Genomic DNA, 23,591 nt, shown 5'->3' with positions numbered 1-23,591 from the left:
TGTCAAACATACCTACACTCATATGACATAATTTCAATATATGCGTGGCTTATGTTTAATGTATTCATGTCACTCACGGTCCTGTTCGAAGGTTCATCATCATCATTCGCTTGCTCTTATCCCCATAAATTTGGGGTGGAAGCGTTTTATAAACTCAATGGGTACTATTTGACAGTAATTTGCTACGGGTCTAACGCCATAATTGATGTTTTTTTTGGCAGATTGGTTCGACACGAGTTTGATTGATGAATGCTCTAATAAGTTTTTTATGATATTGATTTGTGGGCGTGCAAGTGAACTATATGATGGTAAGTGGTTACCACCGCCTATAGACATAACAAAAAAAAATCCTTTCGTCAACTCTCACGAGACTTATGGATTGTAACGTGCCTCTAATCAGAAAATGGAAAAGCCTTGTGTGGATGTCACTGTACTATAACTAATGTATCATGTCCCTTGTGTCTGTATTTACACTGGCTCACTCACCTTTCAAACCGAAATATAACAGTGCTAAGTATTGCGGCTTGGCAGTATAATATATGATGAGTAGTCGCTACCCACTAAGACGGCGCACGAAGCAAACTACTAGGCCAAATCCGCTTATTTGGTAATAACCCATTTGATATTTGATTTCAAATAAATCCAATGATCGCTTGACTAGCATTTTGGTAAGAATGAATGAATTTGCAGATTTGTGTGACTAACTACCTACCTAACGGATCAAATCAGTTTTCAAAATTACCATATCAAGAATAAGTAAAGAGTATATTTGTTTAACAGAGCAATTACGCCCGGTATCATTTGCAGAAATCTTCGAAGTGGAGGGTTTTATTTAATTACTGCGATAAGTTTTTATTCACCGTTTTCAAGCGCTATTAAAGCGCTGAACTGCTTTCGCTGTTATTCGCAAGGCTAGATTCTTTTATAATACTTTTTTTCGACGCTTCGAATCCGAACACGACTTTAAGATTAGCAAAGAAAAATGTGTTAGTTAATTATTTAAGTTGAATTAATTAAGAATTTACATGCGACAATGAATACAATCATTGTAATATTTGAAGGACACACAGATCAAAATAGCGTATAACGTTGAGTTTTAATAATTATATGTTTTCAAATTTTATCCTGGGACATACGGTTTTTTGGAATGTCTGTTTGTAATATTAAAATAACCGCATTCAACAAAATGCATTTTTTATCGCATAGTTTGGCCGACAAGCATATGGGCCACCTGATGGTGTGTGGTCAACGGACGAGCATATAGGCCACCTGATGTTAAGTGGTCACCGCCGACCATAGACAAAGGCGCTGTAAGAAATATTAACCATTTCTTACATCTCCTATGCACCACCAACCTTGGCGGGACTTTCATTGGCAGAAAGCTGATGTAATAAGGAGTAACTCAGTCTATAGCATTAACTCTTTTGTTAAATTCATACGCGGTCGAAGTCGCGGGCGCAGCTGGTAGGTACTATATAAAAGCAAATCTGAGTTATTTCTATTAAATTTCCCCGGTTACGCTCTGTCAAGCGTACTCGTACTCTCACTTTCCTATAAAGGGCTTACGAACAAGACTACGACTTTTATGAAATAGAGACGTATTTAAAATTACGCTAACGTTATTGAAACGTACGCTTTTACCTAAAAAAATGCTTTCGAAAATAATGAAATTGCGAAAGTCATACATATTTTTTTCCTTTGACTAAAAGATATTGTAAAACCGTGACGTATAATAACAGCCAGTTATAATATGGCTTGAACCCGCAATCATCGTTTAATATATATACTTACGCATTTTAATCACTGGGATCTCTAATACTTTCATAAAACAAAAATTGAAAACTTATATACAATCAGAAAACGAATATCAAGAATATATTTCAACAAAATTTAAATTAAATTCGAATGTTAACGAAATTGAAATAATATTAAAATGTTGCCAGTAGAGAAATTGCCAATTGGATACTGTTACTTTAAATTCGTCGTTTTATCTCTGTATCTATCTTTATAGTTATATAGTTCTTTTCTTCACTCTATACATAGGTAATGAAAATGTCTTGACGATTTTTTTTAAATGACAATTATGGCAAAATTTCTATAAAATATAAGCATTATTTATAACAATTATAAATGTAAACAATAATGATAATTTCTCCGCGAAAACTAACTCATAATCACTGATATGAAAAAAAAGTAACTATATGTTAATAAAATATGTAAAAAAAATATTTAAATTAACAAATCACAGTACTTTTATAGACAGTGAAATAATGACTACATAATCTGTAGCAGGATCTATTACTTGGATAATAACGTAGATAAGAATAGATGTGGTCTATTTTATAGTTCTTTGACCTCTTTTAACACAAAGTATAAAGTTAAACTAAGCAGTCATACAAAAGAACTGGTTGTCGCCTGCAGCTTCGTGTTTTAGGAGTTGGTCAGGGTTTAGGTAAAAAAAGTAGCCTATATCTGTTACGCATTCACGGCTACTGCTGAGCTACTACTGAGCTACCACTGAACCTAATTTGATGAAATTTGGTATAAAGCAAGCTTGAACCCCAAAGAAGGTTTCTATACCTAAAACCTACTACAAATAAAACGCAGGCAAAAGCCGCGGGCGTAATGTCATAAAAAAACGTTTATATAATAATTATTACGTTAAGATATCTATACAGAATTGAGTCACCTTTATGACTACATACAGAACAAATGGCAATTATTATATACATTTCTGCGCCACTAGGCTAAGATGAGATTTAATAATAAAAACACGATTTATGAAAAAATAAATCGAAAACAAAAGTAACTTCAGACATCAAAAGAAAAAGCAAATGAAAATGAAACTAAATATATGAAACAGGTACACGGTCTGTATACACGGGCAATATCAGAATGTCTATTCGATATAATAAAATTCCGTGCCGACGCTCGACTCCACGGGTGTCGTAGTTATAACCTAGTTTAATATTACGTATATAAATGGAAAACAAGCTATTTAAAATCAAATATTTATTACTGAAATTGAGATCAGGGAAATCGGTTCTAAAACGATTTCATTATTTGGAAAACGATAAAAAACGCCTTTTACGTATCGTACTATCATTCTAACAACATTCAATCCGAATTCATTTCACTCGATCGTTTCGAACAAATCAAAAGCAACGTACACATTTCTTTACAATCATCACAATATAAATAGTCTTTATTTCAATTATGATAAAGTTTATAATCGTATGTATTTTTCTTTACTAGCTGACAGAGCGTCAATTAACAGCATACAAAGGGCGCTGTTCAGTCGTCCGTGTATTCGATTAACTGTTATAAATGAATCTACGTTCAATGAATTCCCTTTTTCTGCAGTCGACTGTGAACATAAGCCATAATAGATTTGTTGCTTTCTTTACGATCCAATGAATGGTGTATTCATTTCCTAATAAAAACCATTTCGAATGATAGAATGAGCAAAGTAAATGACATACGTTGGTAATCTTGCTCGGTCGATTAAAACTGTATGTGGTACCGACTGAATGGGTACCACCCACTAATTACTTCTTACAGTGATAGTATTAACAAGCGACGTGACGTTCTTTTGTAATCAGTACACCACGTACAGCCGAGATGGCCCAGTGGTTAGAACGCGTTCATCTTAACCGATTATTTCGGGTTCAAACCCAGGCAGCCACCACTGAATTAATTTGTGTTTATATTTTATCTCGTGCTCGGCGGTGAAGGAAAACATTGTGAGGAAACCTGCATGTGTCTAATTTCAACGAAATTCTGCCACATGTGTATTCCACCAACCCGCATTGGAGCAGCGTGGTGGAATATGCTCCAAACCTTCTCATTACGGGAGAGGAGGCCTTTAGACACATATGTTTTCTTTCAAAATTTCTGATAATCGATTATTAAAAATTATCCGAGAATTTTTAATCGTCTACAAACAGGGAACGTCTACACGAATCAATTATGTGGTTGTTTTTTTTTTTAATAACAATGTCAAACCAGCCTCTTTGCAATTCGAATTTTCGCTTGTTTTCGTTGAAACTTTTAAGGGTCAGTGTAACCAATGATGTTGCAAAACTCAACAAAGAAAATTTGTCAAACCACAAGCCTGGGGTCGTTGTTATTCATTAGGAAACATTCTTCATGCCACGAAGATTTACTTAGTAAATATCTTAACAAAACTCTCTCTTATTTTCTTCGCGTTCGCCTTTTGTTCTTGAATTATTTCGTTTTATAACAACGATAAATTCTCCAAAAAAATATTTTTAGTACAACTTTGTTGTGATCAAAAATTGAAAAAAAAAAAAAAACATGTTTTATAAAATAATAAAAATGTGCTTTTGTATATATCTGACTGATATCTACCATGAATCGCACTGCTCTTTATTTTTATCAGAAAATAATCTGATACGATAATGTTGTCTTAGATTTTCGCGATTATTACACATTGAAATAAAACTAGTTTTTAACGGATTTAATCGCGTATATTAATTATTTTAACATCCCGACGTTTCGAGCACTTTGCAGTCTGACCGTGACCACGAACACTGCAAAGTGCTCGAAACGTCGGGATGTTAAAATAATTAATATACGCGGTTAAATCCGTTAAAAACTAATCTGATACGATTTTTGCCCTATGCATTGCACGTTAATGGATACTATACTACAAATATTCACGTAAGCCAGCAACAACTGAACAAAGTTTCGTATAGGGTGAACGATACACATAGTACATAAACAGAACAGGTTTAATTTGAAAATATAAGATTTTTACCATTAAATCATTTTTGTAATATTTTATCTCAACGATTTGTACTGACATAGACATCAACTACTATTTTTTTTTATTATTCAGACGTAGCTCTATGTGGCTCTTCCAGAATTTCGTTATAAATATAACCAAAACGCATGAACACACAATATATCAATTAAGATTCTAAAGTTTTGTCCAATCCTCCTTTTCTAAAGATATATTGATGCACTAAATAATACACGTTATTTATTACTATAAGTTAAAATCATAGCATTCTATGTCAATATGTTCACACTTTTTATACAGACGTATCGATGTTTTTACCGAAAAACTGCGACAAAAGAATTCTAAGCCTTATACACAAAGGTTAAAAAAAACCATACAAATCGAAGCGATCGACTCAACTGAACCTCAAAGCTAGATTTATAAACACTGGTCCAAAGCTTTGTATTTATAAACACGACGAATAAAATCCGTCACATTTGCATGAAGCATAAGTTCGGAATTTAGGATGAAAGCGGAGTCGCTGGAGCATGCATGAACAGACCACTGCGCGCAAACTAATTTTAACCAGCCGATACACCGCTGGTCATTGTATAAGGTGGCAAAATATATGAAAATATTCAATGTAAAATCGATACTAATATTATAAATGCAAAAGTTACTCTGTTGGTCTGTCTGTTGCTATTTTACGGACAAACCATCCGACAGAATTTGATAAAATTTGGTATGAAGCAAATTTGAACCCCAAGGTAAGGCATAGGCAACTTTTCTATACATAAAACTAACGATAAAAATGAAGAGCGTATCATCTTCATAGGTGAACTCCAAGGAACGACATAGGCTAAACATAAGCGAAGTTGAGAACGACAACTAGTTATTTATAAATGTATAAGAGAAATGATAGCAAGGATAGCAAGAGCAATTAATAATACTCGTAATTACTAGCGCAATTACGAACGTAATTTTACACTACTTTTATGAAACAACACGCGCAGTATAAGTTTGCCTGTCTGAAGTTCTCCAAATCTTATAATATGATAGTGTACTTTCCTCTACCGCAACCACACAACATGTCTGCTTAACGTAATTTACTGTATGCACTTTAAATTTTCCTTCCAAAAATGCGGTTAAGTGAAGTCGTTTATATTCTTGAAAAGGCTTATGCTATGGAATATTACCGTACATAACGCTTGTCATTCTTAAAAGGCCTAAGTCATAGTAAATGTCATATATATTTCATAGAAAAATAGCGTTATAAAGATCGATTATATGTGATACGGTATGTTTCCTATTTATATTTATTCAAGTGCATACTTTAATCGGACTTGTTTGCAATTCGCGGAAGGGTGAAACGGTGTGAAAAATAGGTGTATTTATACGATATGTTCACAAATACCGATGTGTGATTCATTGTAAACAGTCGACTATAGTTTTAAGACTTAAACTGTTATTGTCCCTTTGCGAGACGATTCTTCTTTTAGCAATAAGTCTTAAAGCTTTTTTGAATTCTTGATTCAGTGCGGGTCTATAGATGTAACGTGGAAGATTTCCGACTCATACAGTCGTTCCAACTATGTGCTCAATTCAGCCCAATATCTTCAATTCTATACTTGTAATTACATCTTCCTATATTATTAACATTAATATTATTTACATTTACGTAAAATTTTCACCGACTGTAATTATAATAATCAGTACTTTTAATCAATAAAATAAAATATAAAAATATTTTATCAACAAAGGTAATTTGTAAGATCTTACTCCGAATCTCACTCGTGAAATGCTGAGAACTGAACAGCGGTGGCACGCAGTTTTGAACCGTGTTTGCATTAAATGCTGTGTTTATAATGTCGATCACTTTCTGACATTTCACGTTCGGATCTACGGTGAGTTTCGAGTTGAATACACCAATGTTCACTACAACCATATATATTATGGAGCCCTTGAATTTTTCTACAAAATGTGTTGATCGTCGCCTTGATCTTAATCTCAATATTAGTTACAGTTAACGTCTCAGACATTTTATATACTTAATCCATGCGATAGTCTAGGAAACCTATTACAAACGAATAAATTATAATATAATTATTTATTAATATCAACTGGTTTATGGTATAATTAAATGCAATTTAAAACTCGTTATCCTTCAAAAAAAAACATAGTAGGATTGCATTTAGACATATTTAGAATTTAATAAATTATCCACCAAACCGCATTGGAGTTTTGTGGTGGAATAAGCTCCAAACGTTCTCCTTAAATGGAAAGGAAGCCTTAACCTAGTGCTGACTAGGATATTTACAGAATTTTACTTATTTACTTTACTTAAATACATTTTATAAATAATACTTTTGATGTTAAAAATGTTGTGTTATTATTATTATTTACTTGTAAAGTAAAACAAATAATAATGAAGGAATTGGTCTATAACCATATTATCAATAATATACTCCTTCTCTAAATGATAAGATCGATCAACAAGTTAATTGTTAAATGCACTCGCAATCAAATTGCATTCAAATTGAATCGATCCGGATTGCGAGAGATATACATCGAAATTGCATGAATTGTTTCCATTCTTGGCTTCAACTATCAGAATGTTGTATTAACTCGTATTCGACTATTCAAGTGCATTAACAGTTTATCCGAATAGTATTAACAATCTAACAGATCTGGAATTAAATTGTCTCTCTTTAAAAAGGGTCATATTAAATGATTTACTAATAAGTCATGTTATTTAACAAAATATACGTAATCATAAAATACTCCTTATTAAGATAATAGCTCTATCGATACATATAATTACTTGTGGATATTATGTCCGGCTCTATTTATTTATAAGTCTTCAGTCTCATCCCTGTTCTCCGACACAATGTCGCACGGAAACGTTTCCTTCCCACCCTCGCCTGCCATCGGCCGGAGACAGCACGATGTGGTGACAGCCGACCTAGTTTAAAATAACTTATATTTAGAACGTACATTTGTTCAAGTTCATTTGTTTTTTTCTTCTAAATCAGGCTGTGAAACTGTTTATGTTATAAACAAATATTCCGGTACTTCAAAACGTGTTAAATGGAGACTCTTTAAGAACTAAGTCGAAAGTGTGACCAAAATTGTCACACTTGTTATGCGACTACAATAATTATTATTAACAAATTATTTTAAGATAATATAAGTACATCATATTAATCTAAAAAAATTAAAATAATAATAGAATAGTATTCGATCTTCCATGTATTTTTCTAAATAATTAATAAAATTTGTCGTCTAATCATACAATTTCACAACTAATTAGTATGGCTTCGTCTCCAATGGAAAATTAGTATTTTCGGAATTATCAACACACATTGGTTAGAAAATTTTCTGTAATTTATATTTTCAGGAAAATAACTATGAAAACGAAAATACGACTTCATTGACACTTGTAATATTTTAATTCGATATTATTTATTTCAAATAATAAATCAGAAGATCAACAAAAAGCTGATACATAAATTGAAATTTATTATATTTTACAGAAATTGTTAACGATTTTAAAAGACGCGCAATATTATGAATTTAAAAAACAAAAATCACAAAAAAAAATTGTGAAATTACTCGAATTGTTGGAGCATCAAAAGCAATTAACGTCCTAGATTGGACCACTCAATTTAGGAAATACTCAAAATTCATACTGAGCTTGGGCTAGGGTTGCCAAATGCTTGTTTTATATAGACATTTATTTGATAGAGTAAGTTTTACAAACAAAGACAAATTTAAATTATTTTTTGACCGGATTAAAGTTTCATCACAATAAATGCTTTAAGAAAGCATAGAGTAAAACATTCAAACATTCATTAATACATTTAGAAACTTTCGAGGTTAGTTTTATTTCCAAACTAATGTCGGAATCGTCAAAGAGAAAACTTGGCTGCTTTTTAAGACATTTTACACTAGCTAAAAGGTTACGAGCGACTTATTACGGCGACGAGTGGACACTTAACACGCTTCTATAATTGTACTGTTTCTAGTGAATTATTTCCCGGAATTAAAAGGATCTTACAACTTCACCAAGGACACAAACAGCTATTATAATTTTTATTCAAAATTTAAGGTCATAAAATAAAGAAAGATTAATTATAATTATAATAGAGATATCTATTTGTATCTCATATGCTTTTCATATACTTTATACAACACAAATTATATAATTGAATAATCAAAAAGTAACATAAAAACTTCTATAAATAGCAAGCCCTAACCTAACTGTGTTATCTTAGATCCATGAAATTGAAGGTAGATTAAGAACAGATAGGTCTCCTCCGTACTTATATAGCGGATACACTCGTAGAATAAGCATTGCAGGGCAAGCTTTAAAGTTAATTTAAAGATTAAAACTTTAATAAAAATAACTATCACAACTTATTTCTTGTGTAAACTCATATATTGATATTTCAGAAATATCGCGTTGTGAAAGACTTTTTGTCAAACTCATCGCATATTCTACCGCTAAACAGTAATACTTTGTAGTATTATGTTTAAAGGGTGAGAAAGCTACATTCAAACGGAACATACGGTTCCATATCGTTGGTGATGGGCGTTGGTGATTGGCGATTAAGGTCAATATTTCTTACAGTCCCATTTTCTTCGGGATGTGGTGTTCATACCATAAGGTGGCATACTTGCATACCAACGTATTATATTTAAAAATAATTATGATTATTTTCTGTAGTAAACGAAAACTTTATTATAAGCGTAACGTAACTTAGCTAAACGCAGGCGTTTAGATTTAAATTTTCGTGGATATTTGTTAGTATTTAAGGTAAAATTCCTCAAAATAAACAATAGTAGAGAATTTCTGTATTGAATCGAAGAGAAGGCTTTCAGGAGTTAATGTCAAGAAATATTTTCTAACTGCGTGGTACACAAGAAACGAATTAAAACAATACATTTAGCTATGTCCCGCGGCTTAATGCTTACTAGTTATATCCTCATCTCTGTAAATAGGAAACTGTTATATTATATGTAAGATAAATTGTGTTAAAAATCGTAATTATCTTAATATAAAAAAATCGTCACTATGATTTTCCAAACAAAATTAAATATTAATTTGACAATACATAAAATCTTATTCGGATTCTCGATAAAGAAATTTCAGTTTCAACTTATTTGGTAATGTTTAGATTCGCTTCTTGGAAAGCCTGACAAGTCTTTTACATCCTACGTCTGAAGGATAACGTGAATTAAACTCATTAAAACTCAAAACACAACACAAATTAAACTCATTAAAACTCAGTGCTTCATATTTCATATTCTGATTTGCGGGATCCGCGATTGGGGTATATGTATCAACTGGATACATTTAGTTTCTAGAAACAAAGCAAATTCACTTTTAATTCTAATCACGAGCCATTTTATAAAAAAACATTACGTACAATATACATACCCACGTCACAAGCGTAGATGCTAGATAAATATGACGTTTCAACAACAAACGCATCCTTTGAGCAAACCTGTTTCACGAATAAACATGTGTGTTTGAATATTCTATGGAGATATCCCAAAACAAGCAATGATAAATGAAACATCGCTTCAATACGTCGTAGGGAATATTGTTTCGAAAGGTCTAGAGGGTTTGCTTATGACGTGGATTGACAGCTTCTAGAATGTACGTAAAAGTGTGGTCACTTTACTGAAATACACGCTAGTACGTCAAATTTTATAGTCGTACATGGGAAACAATTCAAGCCAAAACATATACAACTTCAAACAACAGATCACATATTAAAAATAGTTTGAATCTCTTTTTGCTCCACTTTTGGATTCACGCATTATGGTTTATCCACCGATTCCAATACGCTGGGCAAATGTAACCAGCATTGGACCAGCGAAGTGGACCAGTTCAGTTCAGTTCAGACCAAGCCTTCTCCTCGAATGCAGAATAGGTCTTTGCCCAGCATTGGGTCATTAACAGACTGTTACATTACTTTTTTATCGGTTATAATTTTTCAGAAATTTTTATTGCTTGTACGTGACCGGGATTCAAACTCAGGACTTCGGAATCTTTATTTCTACTTGATCTATTTAGTGTTGCCATAGAAACAAATAACATAACATCTTAGATTCTGTGGTGTTTATTGGTTAAAAGATTACAATCCGTTAATTATTTTATTCGTCTGCTTTTCTATTCGAAAAGACAAAAAAATAGTACCTAACTATAAACTAGAAAATTCGAATGATTTCTATCAAAACAATATTTTTTTAATTTCAGACCTACAGTTCCCAATCGACGTATCAGGAGTACAAAACGACCATCCGTTCCTGGACGCAGATTCACTCCAATCTCTATTCAGACGACTGACAGCTCTGAACAGATGCGCAAACATGAAACTAGAACATCATCACCATCAGAAGAGATCCGTGAGTACAACTTTTTATACATATTAGATATATATATAGTTTATCTTTCATTCGTTATTTCTTAACTTTACTATATCGAGTATCCCACAAATCCGAGCACAATAAAAAAATTGTCAAAGAATTCTTAGTAGAAGTAATCGGGTCTGTTAGTTTGATCGTGCCTCGGACAGCTCGAGAAGCACTTGAATACTCCCCGATCGTGGAATTTCGTCAGTCCATTCCGCGGCTTTTTAAAATACAATAAAATGCTTATAAAATATGAAGTACATATATATTCTGAAATAGCGAAGTATGTAGCGAAATTAAACATCAAAATTATGTTTATCTATACTAATATTACTAAGGGGTAAAATTAGTTTGTTTGTATGTAGGTTGTAACCTCCGGAATCAGTGATCCAATACTAAAAAATATTTTTACTGGTAAAAATTTACATTATTTTTATATCATTTTCTTTAATAATAAATGTGCGAAGCCAGGTCGGTCGCTAGTATTGCTATATGATAGTTTCGACCAATTTTCGATAGAAGTATGATAAAAAAAAAACAAAGCAAGTCGACTAAATAGTCTGCAATATACATAAGATTTTCTAAACTTAATTATATAACAATAAGTCGTTAATCTAACTTCCAAGTAATGAAATGATTACAAAATAAACTGTTTTAACGAAGACTGGAATCGTTGATTGTGAATAATTCCTACTGATAAATTGAGAAAATTTAATTGGAAAAGTTAGCTGTTCGCATATCTATTATTCAATCAACAATTATCAGTTTTCAAGAAAACTCAATCTTCAATCGAGATTTAGCATACTTTAATATAAAAGTACACTCTTTTAATATATAGTACTTTAGACTCTGGAATCTTCCATGTATTTCCTAAGTAATTACCTAGTTAGTGGCAAGGCATTGGGCAAGCTCATCTGTGTAGGTACCACCCATTTGTCATATATTCTATCGCCAGATAAAATAATAAAATATGAAAGCCTTTTATTTCTTGCATAATGCTGCTATACGTACAATTTCGAAAAAAGACTAAGATTAAAGAAAAAGAAAGATAATACGTATTAGTTTTTACAATCTATAGTATTTTTAGCAAGAACCCCTCCTCAGGTGAAGGTGAAGGCCTCCTCTAAAGTCCATTTTTCGCGGTCTTGAGCTATCTGCGGCCAGCGGGGGCCAACGATTTTGACGATATCGTCTTCCCATCTTAGACAAGGTCTGCCTCTGTGACATCGCCAGATAGCAATGTTTAATATTTTTGTATTTCGTTTTGAAGGGTTAGTGAGCTAGCATGTGAAATTAATGAGACTTAATATTACTCATAGTATGAATATCTGTTAGTCTATTTGTCAGTCCACCTAAATGACGTTCAATAAAAGTAATCATATTTAAAAACCTTCTCAAAAGATTCGCTAGCGTGTTGCAAAGTAAGAATAAATGCAGTATAAAATAAACTTACGAACAAAAGAAAAACTTTTATGATTTTCGAAACATTTCCCGCGTTTTTTTTAAGACAAATATTCAAAAATAGAACATTCCAGAGAGAATCACATTAAATGCAAACAAACGCTGTAACTATTTTATCTTCTCCGGTTTCATTTTGTTAATGATATTTTGAATTAGCTTTATCTATAAAGTCTATGTAAAGAAATCACGGATTAACTCTAATCTAAAGTGAAACCGTTGGAATATATGAAACGAAAACGATATAACTTTCTGTTTCGATTCCGACCATAGAGCAACATATAATAGAAATGGCAACATAAGTTATATCTATACCTATTTAATATAACATTTAAATATTAACAAAATAATGACTAGCATTAAAGGACCCTTGACCATGGAAACTGAGACTTTATGTATTGTAACTGTCATTATTAAACACGTGCCTTATAAACTCATAAAAAGTAGCTAGATTATAACGCCTTATAATAATAATAAATCATTTATTTCAGACTATATGTCCATTTTGTTGGTAACAATTATCTTATCCTAGTGTTAGTACAATAAATAATCGTAAAGAAGAGAACAAAACAAAAAAAAACTGTTAATAATCACTACTGCGCCATTCCGTTAGAGATTGTTTATTTATTTTTATTTATTTATTTATAGATTTTCGGAACACCATCGGTATATTCACAAATTATTAAGAAAAATTAGAAAATAAATTAATGTACGGTATGATACACCACTATAGACATTTACATTATAAATTTTTATATCAATATTATCGTTATTATTTTAATCAATATTTTCATTTAAATATACACGATATAATAAATGAACATTCATAATTAATGATATGAATTTACGTTACAGATGTCATTTCCAGCATCCCCAATCATCTATGTCTTTGATTACCATAATGTGTATTCAGTTTTATTTACTTGAAGTTTTTATGAGCATGGTCAAGCTATAAATGGGTCTGTCAAATGCGAAGTGGACAACTTTCCTCTTATTTTATGAATATTACTCTTCTATCTTTATTTACGAGCTGTTCGCTCTGATAATTGTAAATTCACAATTAACTAAATCATTTTCATTAATACAATTTATATTAAAAAAATCCCTAACTTTGTTGATTTAGGCGTATTTTGGTATATTGCTTCTTAGATAGTCTAAAACTTACAATCATTTCGCTTTCTTATAGATATTTAAGGTTTAGGATAAAATCTGATGATCAGCCATTCTCAAAGCTAACCACAGGAGTTATTTAACGTCGCAATAACAGACTCATTCTCGTATTCCTTTAGCAAGAAAATTACTACTATAGAGAGTTCAAGAACAGAACTCACGGGTATTGGGCTATTAACAAAATCAAATTACAAATTCCGCAACACTATTAATAATTGAGTAACAGAAAAACTCAGTAGCATTTTATTGACTGTAACCGGAATATGCCATACCCATTACTTTGGTTATTATATGTAGGAGACCTACTTTTAATTTAATATAAGTCTAGTCACGTTTTTATAAAAAAAAAATATTAGTATCTATATAGATTTCAGTGTGCTAGGGCCTTTATTTAAGACTGTGATGCATTTTACATTAGGTTAAGTAGGTTGTAAAAGTTCGTGACACAAGGCATCTTATAGAATTCCCGCATTGAAACTTTCCTCCTTTCTTTAATGGAAACGGGAAATGAATACAGTCTGAATATATGTTATCTATCATGTCCTAGTAGAATGACTACTAAAGTGTAACTTAAACACACTGTCGAAAATATTTCAGTAGTTCGAACAGTTCTATCTTAACCAAGATTGAAAAAATTGATTAGGGTTGAAAATGCTTTTTAAGTGCGATACGATTATTTAATACCAAACATGACCATTTTCATTTGTCATTTGTTTAATTTTTTTTTTTTAAATGTGGGTTGCATGCGTTTGAAGATTGAAGGGAGGCAGAGTCCACCTTGAAATAAATATTTTATTCATTTAACTCTTTCATTTACTAAATCTTTTTTCAAATTTTAAGTATGAAGATGTTACATCTGGCTCACTCGCCCTTCAAACTTAAAGTTTTTGTGCCAGACCACCTGGGTAGCTACCACTCACTCGTCAGATATTCTACCGCCAAACAGCAGTACTTAGTTTTAATGGGTACCGGTTTGAAGGATGAGTGAGACAGTATAACTACAGGCACAAGGGACATAACATCTTAGTTCCCAGGGTTAGTGGCGCAGTGGCGATGTAAGGAATGGTTAATATTTCTAACAGCACCAATGTCTGTGGGCGGTGGTGACCACTTCATATCAGGTGGTCCATTTGCCTGTCCTGCTACCTATACTATAAATACTAAATAAGCACTTAGAATATTAGTAAAGCTTGTTCGGATAAACAATCAATATTTTTGCATCTCGATTTTAAAAACAAAAGTATTTCGATATAAATAGTATAATGTGCTTATAAAAGCTTTGTTGAGTAAATTTTAACGTTAAATAGGAAATTTAATAGCAGTTTCACTTAAACTCCTACTCGTTAACTCAATGTAGAATAATAAAATTATGCTCGCAGTCGCCAAACTAGCGAGAAATTACCTATTTGGTCGGTCGTTAAAATTATAAAGTGCAATCTGTGTTCTAATGGAGTTAACCACTAAATATTTACACCGTCATACTGTATTATTATTTCATTTATAACACAAATTTTAATATATATAAATAATAACTCACTTTTCGAAGGAAATATACAGTTTATAGAAAATTTATAACACCTTTATTTTCAAAGATTTCTGATCATGGTATGTTGAAATTATATTGGTCGTTTTTTTTTTCTTCTTATTGAAAAACGTTTTGAGCTGTTTTGTAGTAGATTTTGATACAGTTTTCCTAGATGTTTTAAAGCCTAGCACGAGATGAATTGTAAATGAAATATATACGCGTGAAATTTCAATGGATTTTTAACCTGAAATTATCGATCAAGATTCATGTGTTTTGTGCCATCTCGGTTGAAAAGATTAAACGTGTACGGTTAAAGTCGTCACTTGTAGACGCAACTCACAAGTGCATTGCTAGTCAGTTACTAGCTATCGATTTGAATATATATCCCTATATATAAGACTAGCTGAACCTGCGGCTCTACCCGTGCAAAATTTATAAAAAACAAACCTCCGTTTTACCCCCTTAGGAGCGGAGAAAAGAAGTCAAGTTTCAAGTTTGTAGGTGTTATAGTTTCTGATTTCGTGATTAATCAGTGCGTGGTATTTCGCTTTTATATATAAATTTGGTTAAAATATATCATTATAAATTATGTTAAAACGATTTCCAAACGTATTATCTTACCGTAATTTTATAATTTCCTGAATTTATTATCCGTTTTGATAACTGAGAGAGATAAGATTGATGCTTATGATAAAATTTTTGACGGTCAATAGCCTGGAAATTTGAATATAATTTTTATAAAATTGCAGCTTGCACACGTGTGTCGCAACTTAGCTCGATACATGCTTGTACATAAACTGTTATAATATTATTTTTAATTTAAATTTATATTTTTAAATTTATATATGGTATAGAAACACACAATAAGTTATAGTTGAACATTTAAAAAAAAAATAATTATCCTATTTCATACATAATTATAATTATTCCATTAAAAAATTAATTCGAAATTTAAAATAAATATTCTTTTTTTAGAATTATAAAAAAATCCCTGATCATTGTTGCCAGTGCCCGTAAAGATTAAAAAAAAAAAGTTAAGAAAACTCTACACTTACAAGGCGCGAATTACCCTCGAGCTAAGATGATAAATCTCAAAAGATTGTTTAAATTACACAATTTATTAGATAGTTATTTATTTCATACGTAAAATTACTGTTTTCGCGTTTTGTAGTTTTTATAATAAAAAAATAATCTATTGATACTTATCTGAAAAAAAAAACGCTCGAGTAATATTTTATACGTTAACCTACATTGTACATACATCAGGAAAATTGAAGACGTAAAATAGTATTATGTCGGATTTGTATCAGACGATTACAGTTACGACATAATTTCATAAAGATTATTTAACGCGAGATTTTATATAGAGCTTAAAATCAAAGAACTAAGCATTTTTTTCTGAGAACTTCTAAAGTACTAAAAATATATTTTTTTAATTTACTATGAATAAATATAGTCAAAGGCTTCATTTATTTGAGTTTATCTTTAATAAATATAATTCGCAAATCATATGCAGTCATTCATTCATAACGTTTGTTTTGATTTAAAAATATTGATGAATTAATTAAAAAAGTATAAGGTACAAATAAAAATAATATAATCAATGAAATTGTACCAAAATCACCTTAAGTAAAGACAAGAGCTCAGAACTTTACCTTAGTTTATTGCCCAAGTTATGGATTAAGAAGAATCAATAGTACGATTTACACTGAATCTTGTCTAAATATTAAACAATAGCTTAACAAATCCTAACTTAATATTTACGTAAGATCTCCTAAGCTACACGTTTCTATTTCTACCCAATTATTGAAAAGGTCACGCTCAATTATTTAAGGCGTGAAATAATACCTAAAGGGCACAGACTGAAATCCAGATCCTTATGCAATATTTCAATTATAATTGTATCCAGGTTATGCTGCTTTGGTATCTGATAGTATTCTAAAAATCAGTTATAAATTGAACCAGGTAAAACTTAAAATCGTTTCTCCTGACTGACTATCAACGCACAGCTAAAAGTACCTAAGACAGAAGTATCCAATCATATTATTACGTATGGTATGATCCAAATCATATTATTACGTAAGCAGAAATGAATTTAGGAAATTCAACTTTATGGAGAAGGGGTCACATTTTTACCCGGACCAAATCGAATGGTGAGTTAGTTACTTCCTAAATCTCCTAACTCTATACTGATCACGGTGACCAATGTAAAAACTCGCCAACAGCATATAATTTACTACACAAATGTGTATACCCACAATAAGACCCCCATGGCAAACAATTGGATCCAACGGAAAGGGTCAAGCGTCTTATTATTATCTTATTATTATCGTATTATATGAGAAGATGCTCCTGTTCTTAACGATGTTCTTATATCGACCCATTATATTCCTTTGCCAAATATTAAAAAAAAAAAAACAATATTGTACCAATGAAACCCATAACAAAAATGTTGTTGTTATGCAATAAGCCATTGAACTTTAAGAACAGGATAAAATTTTAAATAAAAATACTATTTTCGCAATTACTGCCATCTTCGAATTATTTCAAGATCGCGCCGAGTCATTTGCTCTGTACAGTCGCAACGAAATACTTTTAGATCCATTAAAAAATTACTCACGATGTTCATATAGTCATGATAATAGCTCACAAGTCCACTTCGCTTCTATAATTATACATAAATGTTGTTTTTGTTAAGACCTTATCTGAGATTTTAATATTATGTAAGCATAATTATAACTACTATAGTACAGTCTGTGGCTGCTTGAACGTTGCATTCTTAAACAGGTCTTCAAGGATTTTCTAAGTATCATAAAAAAAAACATTCAGAAGATTTCAAATGAAGAGTTTACTGAGCTGACCATAACTTAGCAATTGAAAATTAACCATCTCATATATAACATATATATTTTTTTTTTATGATATATCCATTTGAAAATGGCTTTAATTATGGTATACTTATAGTTTTAATGTGATCTAATTCTTTTGGTAAATTTGATTGATTCTTTGTACAAAATTAATTTCGATTGTAAAGAATGACAGAATACTTTTTAAGTAATTGAAAAAAAAAAGACTAATTCGTTGTATTTATTGGTAGTTTTTAATAATATAATATTTAGAACCTTTTCATCCTAATAATTATCATATACAATAGTTTTACGTTTATAATTTTAAAAAAAAGGTTCCTCAACTAAATTCTTAAACAAAACACTTTCCGTAACAACTACACGAAGATCATTCACCGACGTACATATAACGTCGTGTCATGGTAACAAATTGCTATAGCGGGTGTTCAGATAAGTTAATACATTTAATTTTGTCTCGACTTATGGCCATACCTCAGTAATAAAATTTTGATATACCACCGTTAAGAGACAACCAAATGACAATACAATAGAGAATAATATTGTTTATATTTATTAGTTTCTAGTAGAGCCTGAACGTATCCAATTTTGTAAGTCTGATTGGCAAATTAGTTTGTTGGAAAGACCAAAATCCAAATGTAATAGATATTCGATTAAAGTTTGAACGATTTACGATTGGAAATTTACGTAAACAATTTAGTGAAATTGATGAAATCAATCTGTTCGACATTAGTTCTAAAGGGTTTCTCTTGACAGGTTTCCGTACGAAATCCGAGCGGCTTCGGCGTTCTGCTATTATTAAATTGATTTGTCTGACTATTATCAATGCTATTAACAAAATAATATGCAATAAAATTAATAATAAAAATAAATATAAACTAAACTCAACTATACATGATATAAATTATTTAAAAAAAAAACGCCATCCAAAAGATTATTTTAAAACATTGTACTGGCATACTTAGGACACTGGTACTATTAAATTGAGTCTAAAATCGCGATAGTTTTCGAGTGTATTTTCTCGAATTCCGTTAGTACGTTATTAGATCCGCTAAAGTGTCGTAAGTGTTAACGTCGACAGAATTTAATATAGCAGATGGGAATCTCCTCAGCAACTCGATAAGAATATAAATGAAGAAACGAAGAAACAGATGTAGTAGTGTGCTTCATGATTTCCCAAGAGTATTGTTGTAAAGTACATCTTTACATTCCCTTAGGATACTGAATTTAATTAACAAAGCTAGATATTTGCATCGCTTGTATTAATAAATCTTAAAATTAGTTTTAAATGTTAAACTATATTAACTATTTTCTTTTTCTCGGAAATCAAACTTTTGCAAAAAAACACAAAGATTATACAGCCATTTTTTTTTTTATTTTTGTTATGCGTTTTCGAAATTTTGTAGTAAATTTAAACTTAATAAAAAATTCAGTATTCCTCAAGATTTTTTTCTTTCATAGCGAAGTACAATATGACTTCTAAACTCAAATTAAACACACGTGAACCCAAAAATTGCTGTTACGTTTCACTTACGCTCTACCACCTTGGCAAATTTGTCGATTTGAAGGATTTTTTAACAAAACATGGACCGCGAGACAGAAGAGACAGCTTAAACTTAATAGCAAATAATAAAAACTACAACAGCAGATGAAGATTTTAGGATCTTGTCTAGACATCAGACAAGAATTCCATAAAAGTTGAAGTTAAAGTTCAACTTTCATTATTGTTTATTCGTTTACTGTACGAAACAAAAACAAGAATAATTTCGCTTTTAAAACTACAAAGAAAATTTAAAATGAATGGGCACAAACTGGCCGCCGAGATGGCCCAGTGGTTAGAACGCGTGCATCTTAACCGATGATTTCAGGTTCAAACCCAGGCAGCCACCACTGAATTTTCATGTGCTTAATTTGTGTTTATAATTCATCTCGTGCTCGGCGGTGAAGGAAAACATCGTGAGGAAACCTGCATGTGTCTGATTTCAACGAAATTCTGCCACATGTGTATTCCGCCAACCCGCATTGGAGCAGCGTGGTGGAATATGCTCCAAACCTTCTCCTCAAAGGGAGAGGAGGCCTTTAGCCCAGCAGTGGGAAAATTTACAGGCTGCTAATGCTAATGGGCACAAACTAATCTCTCGTTCATTGTCTTTGTGTGCAAATATAGGTGCATCTTCAACTCTTCAGTCTCAAATCGTCCCACAGAACAGAAGTCCTACCCGAAGGGACACACTCCCTTACTCACTCACATATGGACTCAGCCATACAAATTGACATATAACCTTATCATTTGCGACGTCTAAGTTCCACAAGATTACCGAATAAGATAAACGAGATGCATAAGAATAAACTAATTTACTATTTTTTACGTATCCGCTATACTACGTCTAAAGTCAAGGTCACATATTAGATTCTAGAATATTTTATAAATAAAATGGTTCATACTTATATATCATATAACAAAATATGATACGTATACAGAATTCTTGGTATTACCTTCGAGTATAAAATTTCATAAAATTCACTACACGTCCAAGGTATCAAAGCCATTTTAACATGAAATAGCTTTTCTCCACACAATACATTTATATGACATAGGTATTTTATGCTTTCAGAATAATAGGTAGCAGTTTTAAAACGATTGAATTATAAAATACGAAATTGAAATTCGTTTCATTTCTGTGTAACATTATTTAGATCATTAACGCGCCAGATAATCTCATAGCTGGTATAATTTTACATACTAGAAGACTAATACCAAAATCTAAGAATTGGATGAAAATGATTACAATCTATCGGGTCTGCATGCTTAATCGTCTCTCTAATGTCCGTTATAAATGAAACAATTAATATTATTTATAATATTGAACGAACGCACACATGGATCAATTGAAACACACACAAACGCAAAAACGTTTAATCAAATTAAATTTTGCTCTTCGATTACAGTAATCTTAACGTGTTTAATGTTCGAGCACTTATTAAGCGTGTTTTCGAACGCCGATAAGAAACAGTCAAACAAATGAAAATTTATGTTTTCCATTATGATTAAAATTGCTCAATTTTCTTGTTCCAGAACGACTCTGACGATGAACAATGCGCGCTAAGTGATAAATGGCAATATGAGAGGAAATCAAGAAGATGGTCCAGGGTTGTGGAAATTACTCCACAAGCGCAGAGAAGGTTACAAGTTAGTACAAATTGTTTTGTAAAATCAATACATTCAAACGTTTTGTATAATTTTATTTTTAAAGTCTGGCATGGAACTCCGAAAGCAAAATCCCATCGAAGCGAATTATTTTACTCAAGATGTAAATAATATAGTAAACATTTCGCGATCAGGTGATAGCGGCACGTGCATTAGCGGAGCGAGAAGCGAGAGAAGCAAGAGGAGAAGTAGAAGATGATGAAGACGAAACCTTACCTACAATAAGAGTAGGTCTTGTGGACGCTGACGGGCACTACACGGATGTTGAGCCTGATTTGTAAGTACATACTTGATAAATTATTATTTTTGTAAATACTGTAATGGTCCAGTGGTTAAAACGCGTGAATCTTAACCGATGATTGCTGCTTCAAACACAAGCAAGCACTACTGAATTTTCATGTGCTTAATTTATGTTTATATTTCATCTCGGCTGTGAAGAAAAATATCGTGAGGAAACCTGCATGTGTCTAATTTCAACGAAATTGGAAAACGCATTGGAGCAACTTAGTGGAATATGATCCAACCCTCTCCTCAACGGGAGAGGAGGCCCTAGGTCAGCAGTGGAAAATTTATAGGCTGTTACTGTGTTTAAGATTTCTAAAACAGATATAGTTGTCATTATATTTCGTTTACAGTTTGTAAACACTAGTTCTCGTATTTAATCTGTACGTAGAACATTTTAATTCATGCTGAAAACAAACTGGATATCTTCCTATATTATCTGCAATATAGTACTTACCTATAACTGATACGAAAATCAATTTTAAAATAAGAATATTCAAAAATAGAGCTTTAATTAAAGCTGTTTATATTTTGAAAGAAAAAATAAACACAAAATCAATTATCTCGTATTCAAATGAACAAAGAAAACGAATATCATTCGAATAATTTATCACAGGAGACGCACCATATCAATCAATGAACTAACAAAGATATTAATAAAAGTTCCACACAATAGCCCTAATCATTAGAACCATCATGTTAATGAGCAACTAACTGTAAGCTGCTTCCCAGTCAGATAATTGGCCCTTGATTACGCAATACCGATTAAAATGTTAGATATAATGGCTCTTCTTTATTTTAAGATGCCAATTTTAGTAGACCCTTCGTGCATTTCCAAATCGCTATACCACTAACAATGGATATCATGTGTGGTTGTATCACGTTAGGATTTGATATCGAATCAAAATGGAAATTTTGATTGAGATAAGTAGGCAACAACAACTAGGGTTAATATATGTAAGTAACCATGATGAATATCTTAATTTTTCATATTACGCCTTACCAATATATTTTGTTCAGTACTAATAATCTGTGCCTGTGCTCACAGTAGAATCAATCAATGAATCCTGTAGCTTACTGTACTACTGCACTAGGCAGTAACCTGGCTAATGTCACCAAGTTCAGGTTTCGCCATTAACTTATTCAAAAAAAGAAGACGTTGAATTAATTATAAACAAAGACAGTAACTTTATGATATTTCTTAATTTAAAAACAAAAAACTATTAAATATTATAATATTATTGAATGCATCATAACGGCTTCATAACTATGTGAACGACCAATCACCTCGACGCTGGGCTCTGCCCAAATTGGTCGGTCATTGTCAATTACTATCTTAAAACAGTCTGTAATGGCTGTCAGTCTTTACCGTCGCTACCAGCGAGATATTAGTGTTATAATTGTAGAATGGACGCCTGTCAAAATTAATGGACTCGTTAGTTTACTAGTTTTCTTTTGAATAGACGTTTAATAGCGGTCAAGTGTCCGATCGAAAGTATGACCTTATATATTGATGTGTCAAATCATTTTTATTAATTTGTAATTGATAGTTTAATTGTTACGTACGATATGGAAATATCAGTAGTTCTTGCACCATCGACCTCAAATGTCAGTGAAATGTTAATAATACTGTTAGCGGATGCTTAGACAGGTGCTTTATTACGCGAGAAAACTAAACAAAGCCTTAAGCATATTTAAGCGCTAAAGCGAAAACATATCACGCTTTGAGCGCGTTGCACATCAGACGACTACTAGCCAAATGAAAATAATCAATTAAAGTCTATTTAAATACATAAATGGATTTTTGGGTTACAGTCAAACTATAAATCGATATATAAGGTCTTTTAATAATTCAGAAGTGTATACTTTATTCAAATAGGCCTTTACAAGCACTTGAATTATCATTTTCAGCAATTTTAA

At 31.7% G+C, this 23,591-nt stretch overlaps 1 protein-coding gene across 3 annotated transcripts in view; it reads left to right on the top strand.

Annotated features, from left to right (window-relative positions):
- Nucleotides 1-23,591, top strand: part of LOC125071431 (rho GTPase-activating protein 7) — a 263,295-nt gene that overhangs the window by 227,955 nt on the left and 11,749 nt on the right. For all 3 annotated transcript variants that reach the window (XM_047681675.1, XM_047681677.1, XM_047681678.1), the window contains exons 3-5: nucleotides 11,010-11,158; nucleotides 21,258-21,371; nucleotides 21,524-21,666. In XM_047681675.1, coding sequence (XP_047537631.1) covers nucleotides 11,010-11,158; nucleotides 21,258-21,371; nucleotides 21,524-21,666 — 406 coding nt within the window. The remainder of the gene's footprint in view (nucleotides 1-11,009; nucleotides 11,159-21,257; nucleotides 21,372-21,523; nucleotides 21,667-23,591) is intronic.

The sequence above is a fragment of the Vanessa atalanta genome, chromosome 19, assembly GCF_905147765.1.
Source record: "Vanessa atalanta chromosome 19, ilVanAtal1.2, whole genome shotgun sequence".
Taxonomy (NCBI): domain Eukaryota; kingdom Metazoa; phylum Arthropoda; class Insecta; order Lepidoptera; family Nymphalidae; genus Vanessa; species Vanessa atalanta.
This window is presented reverse-complemented; position numbering and strand designations above follow the sequence as displayed.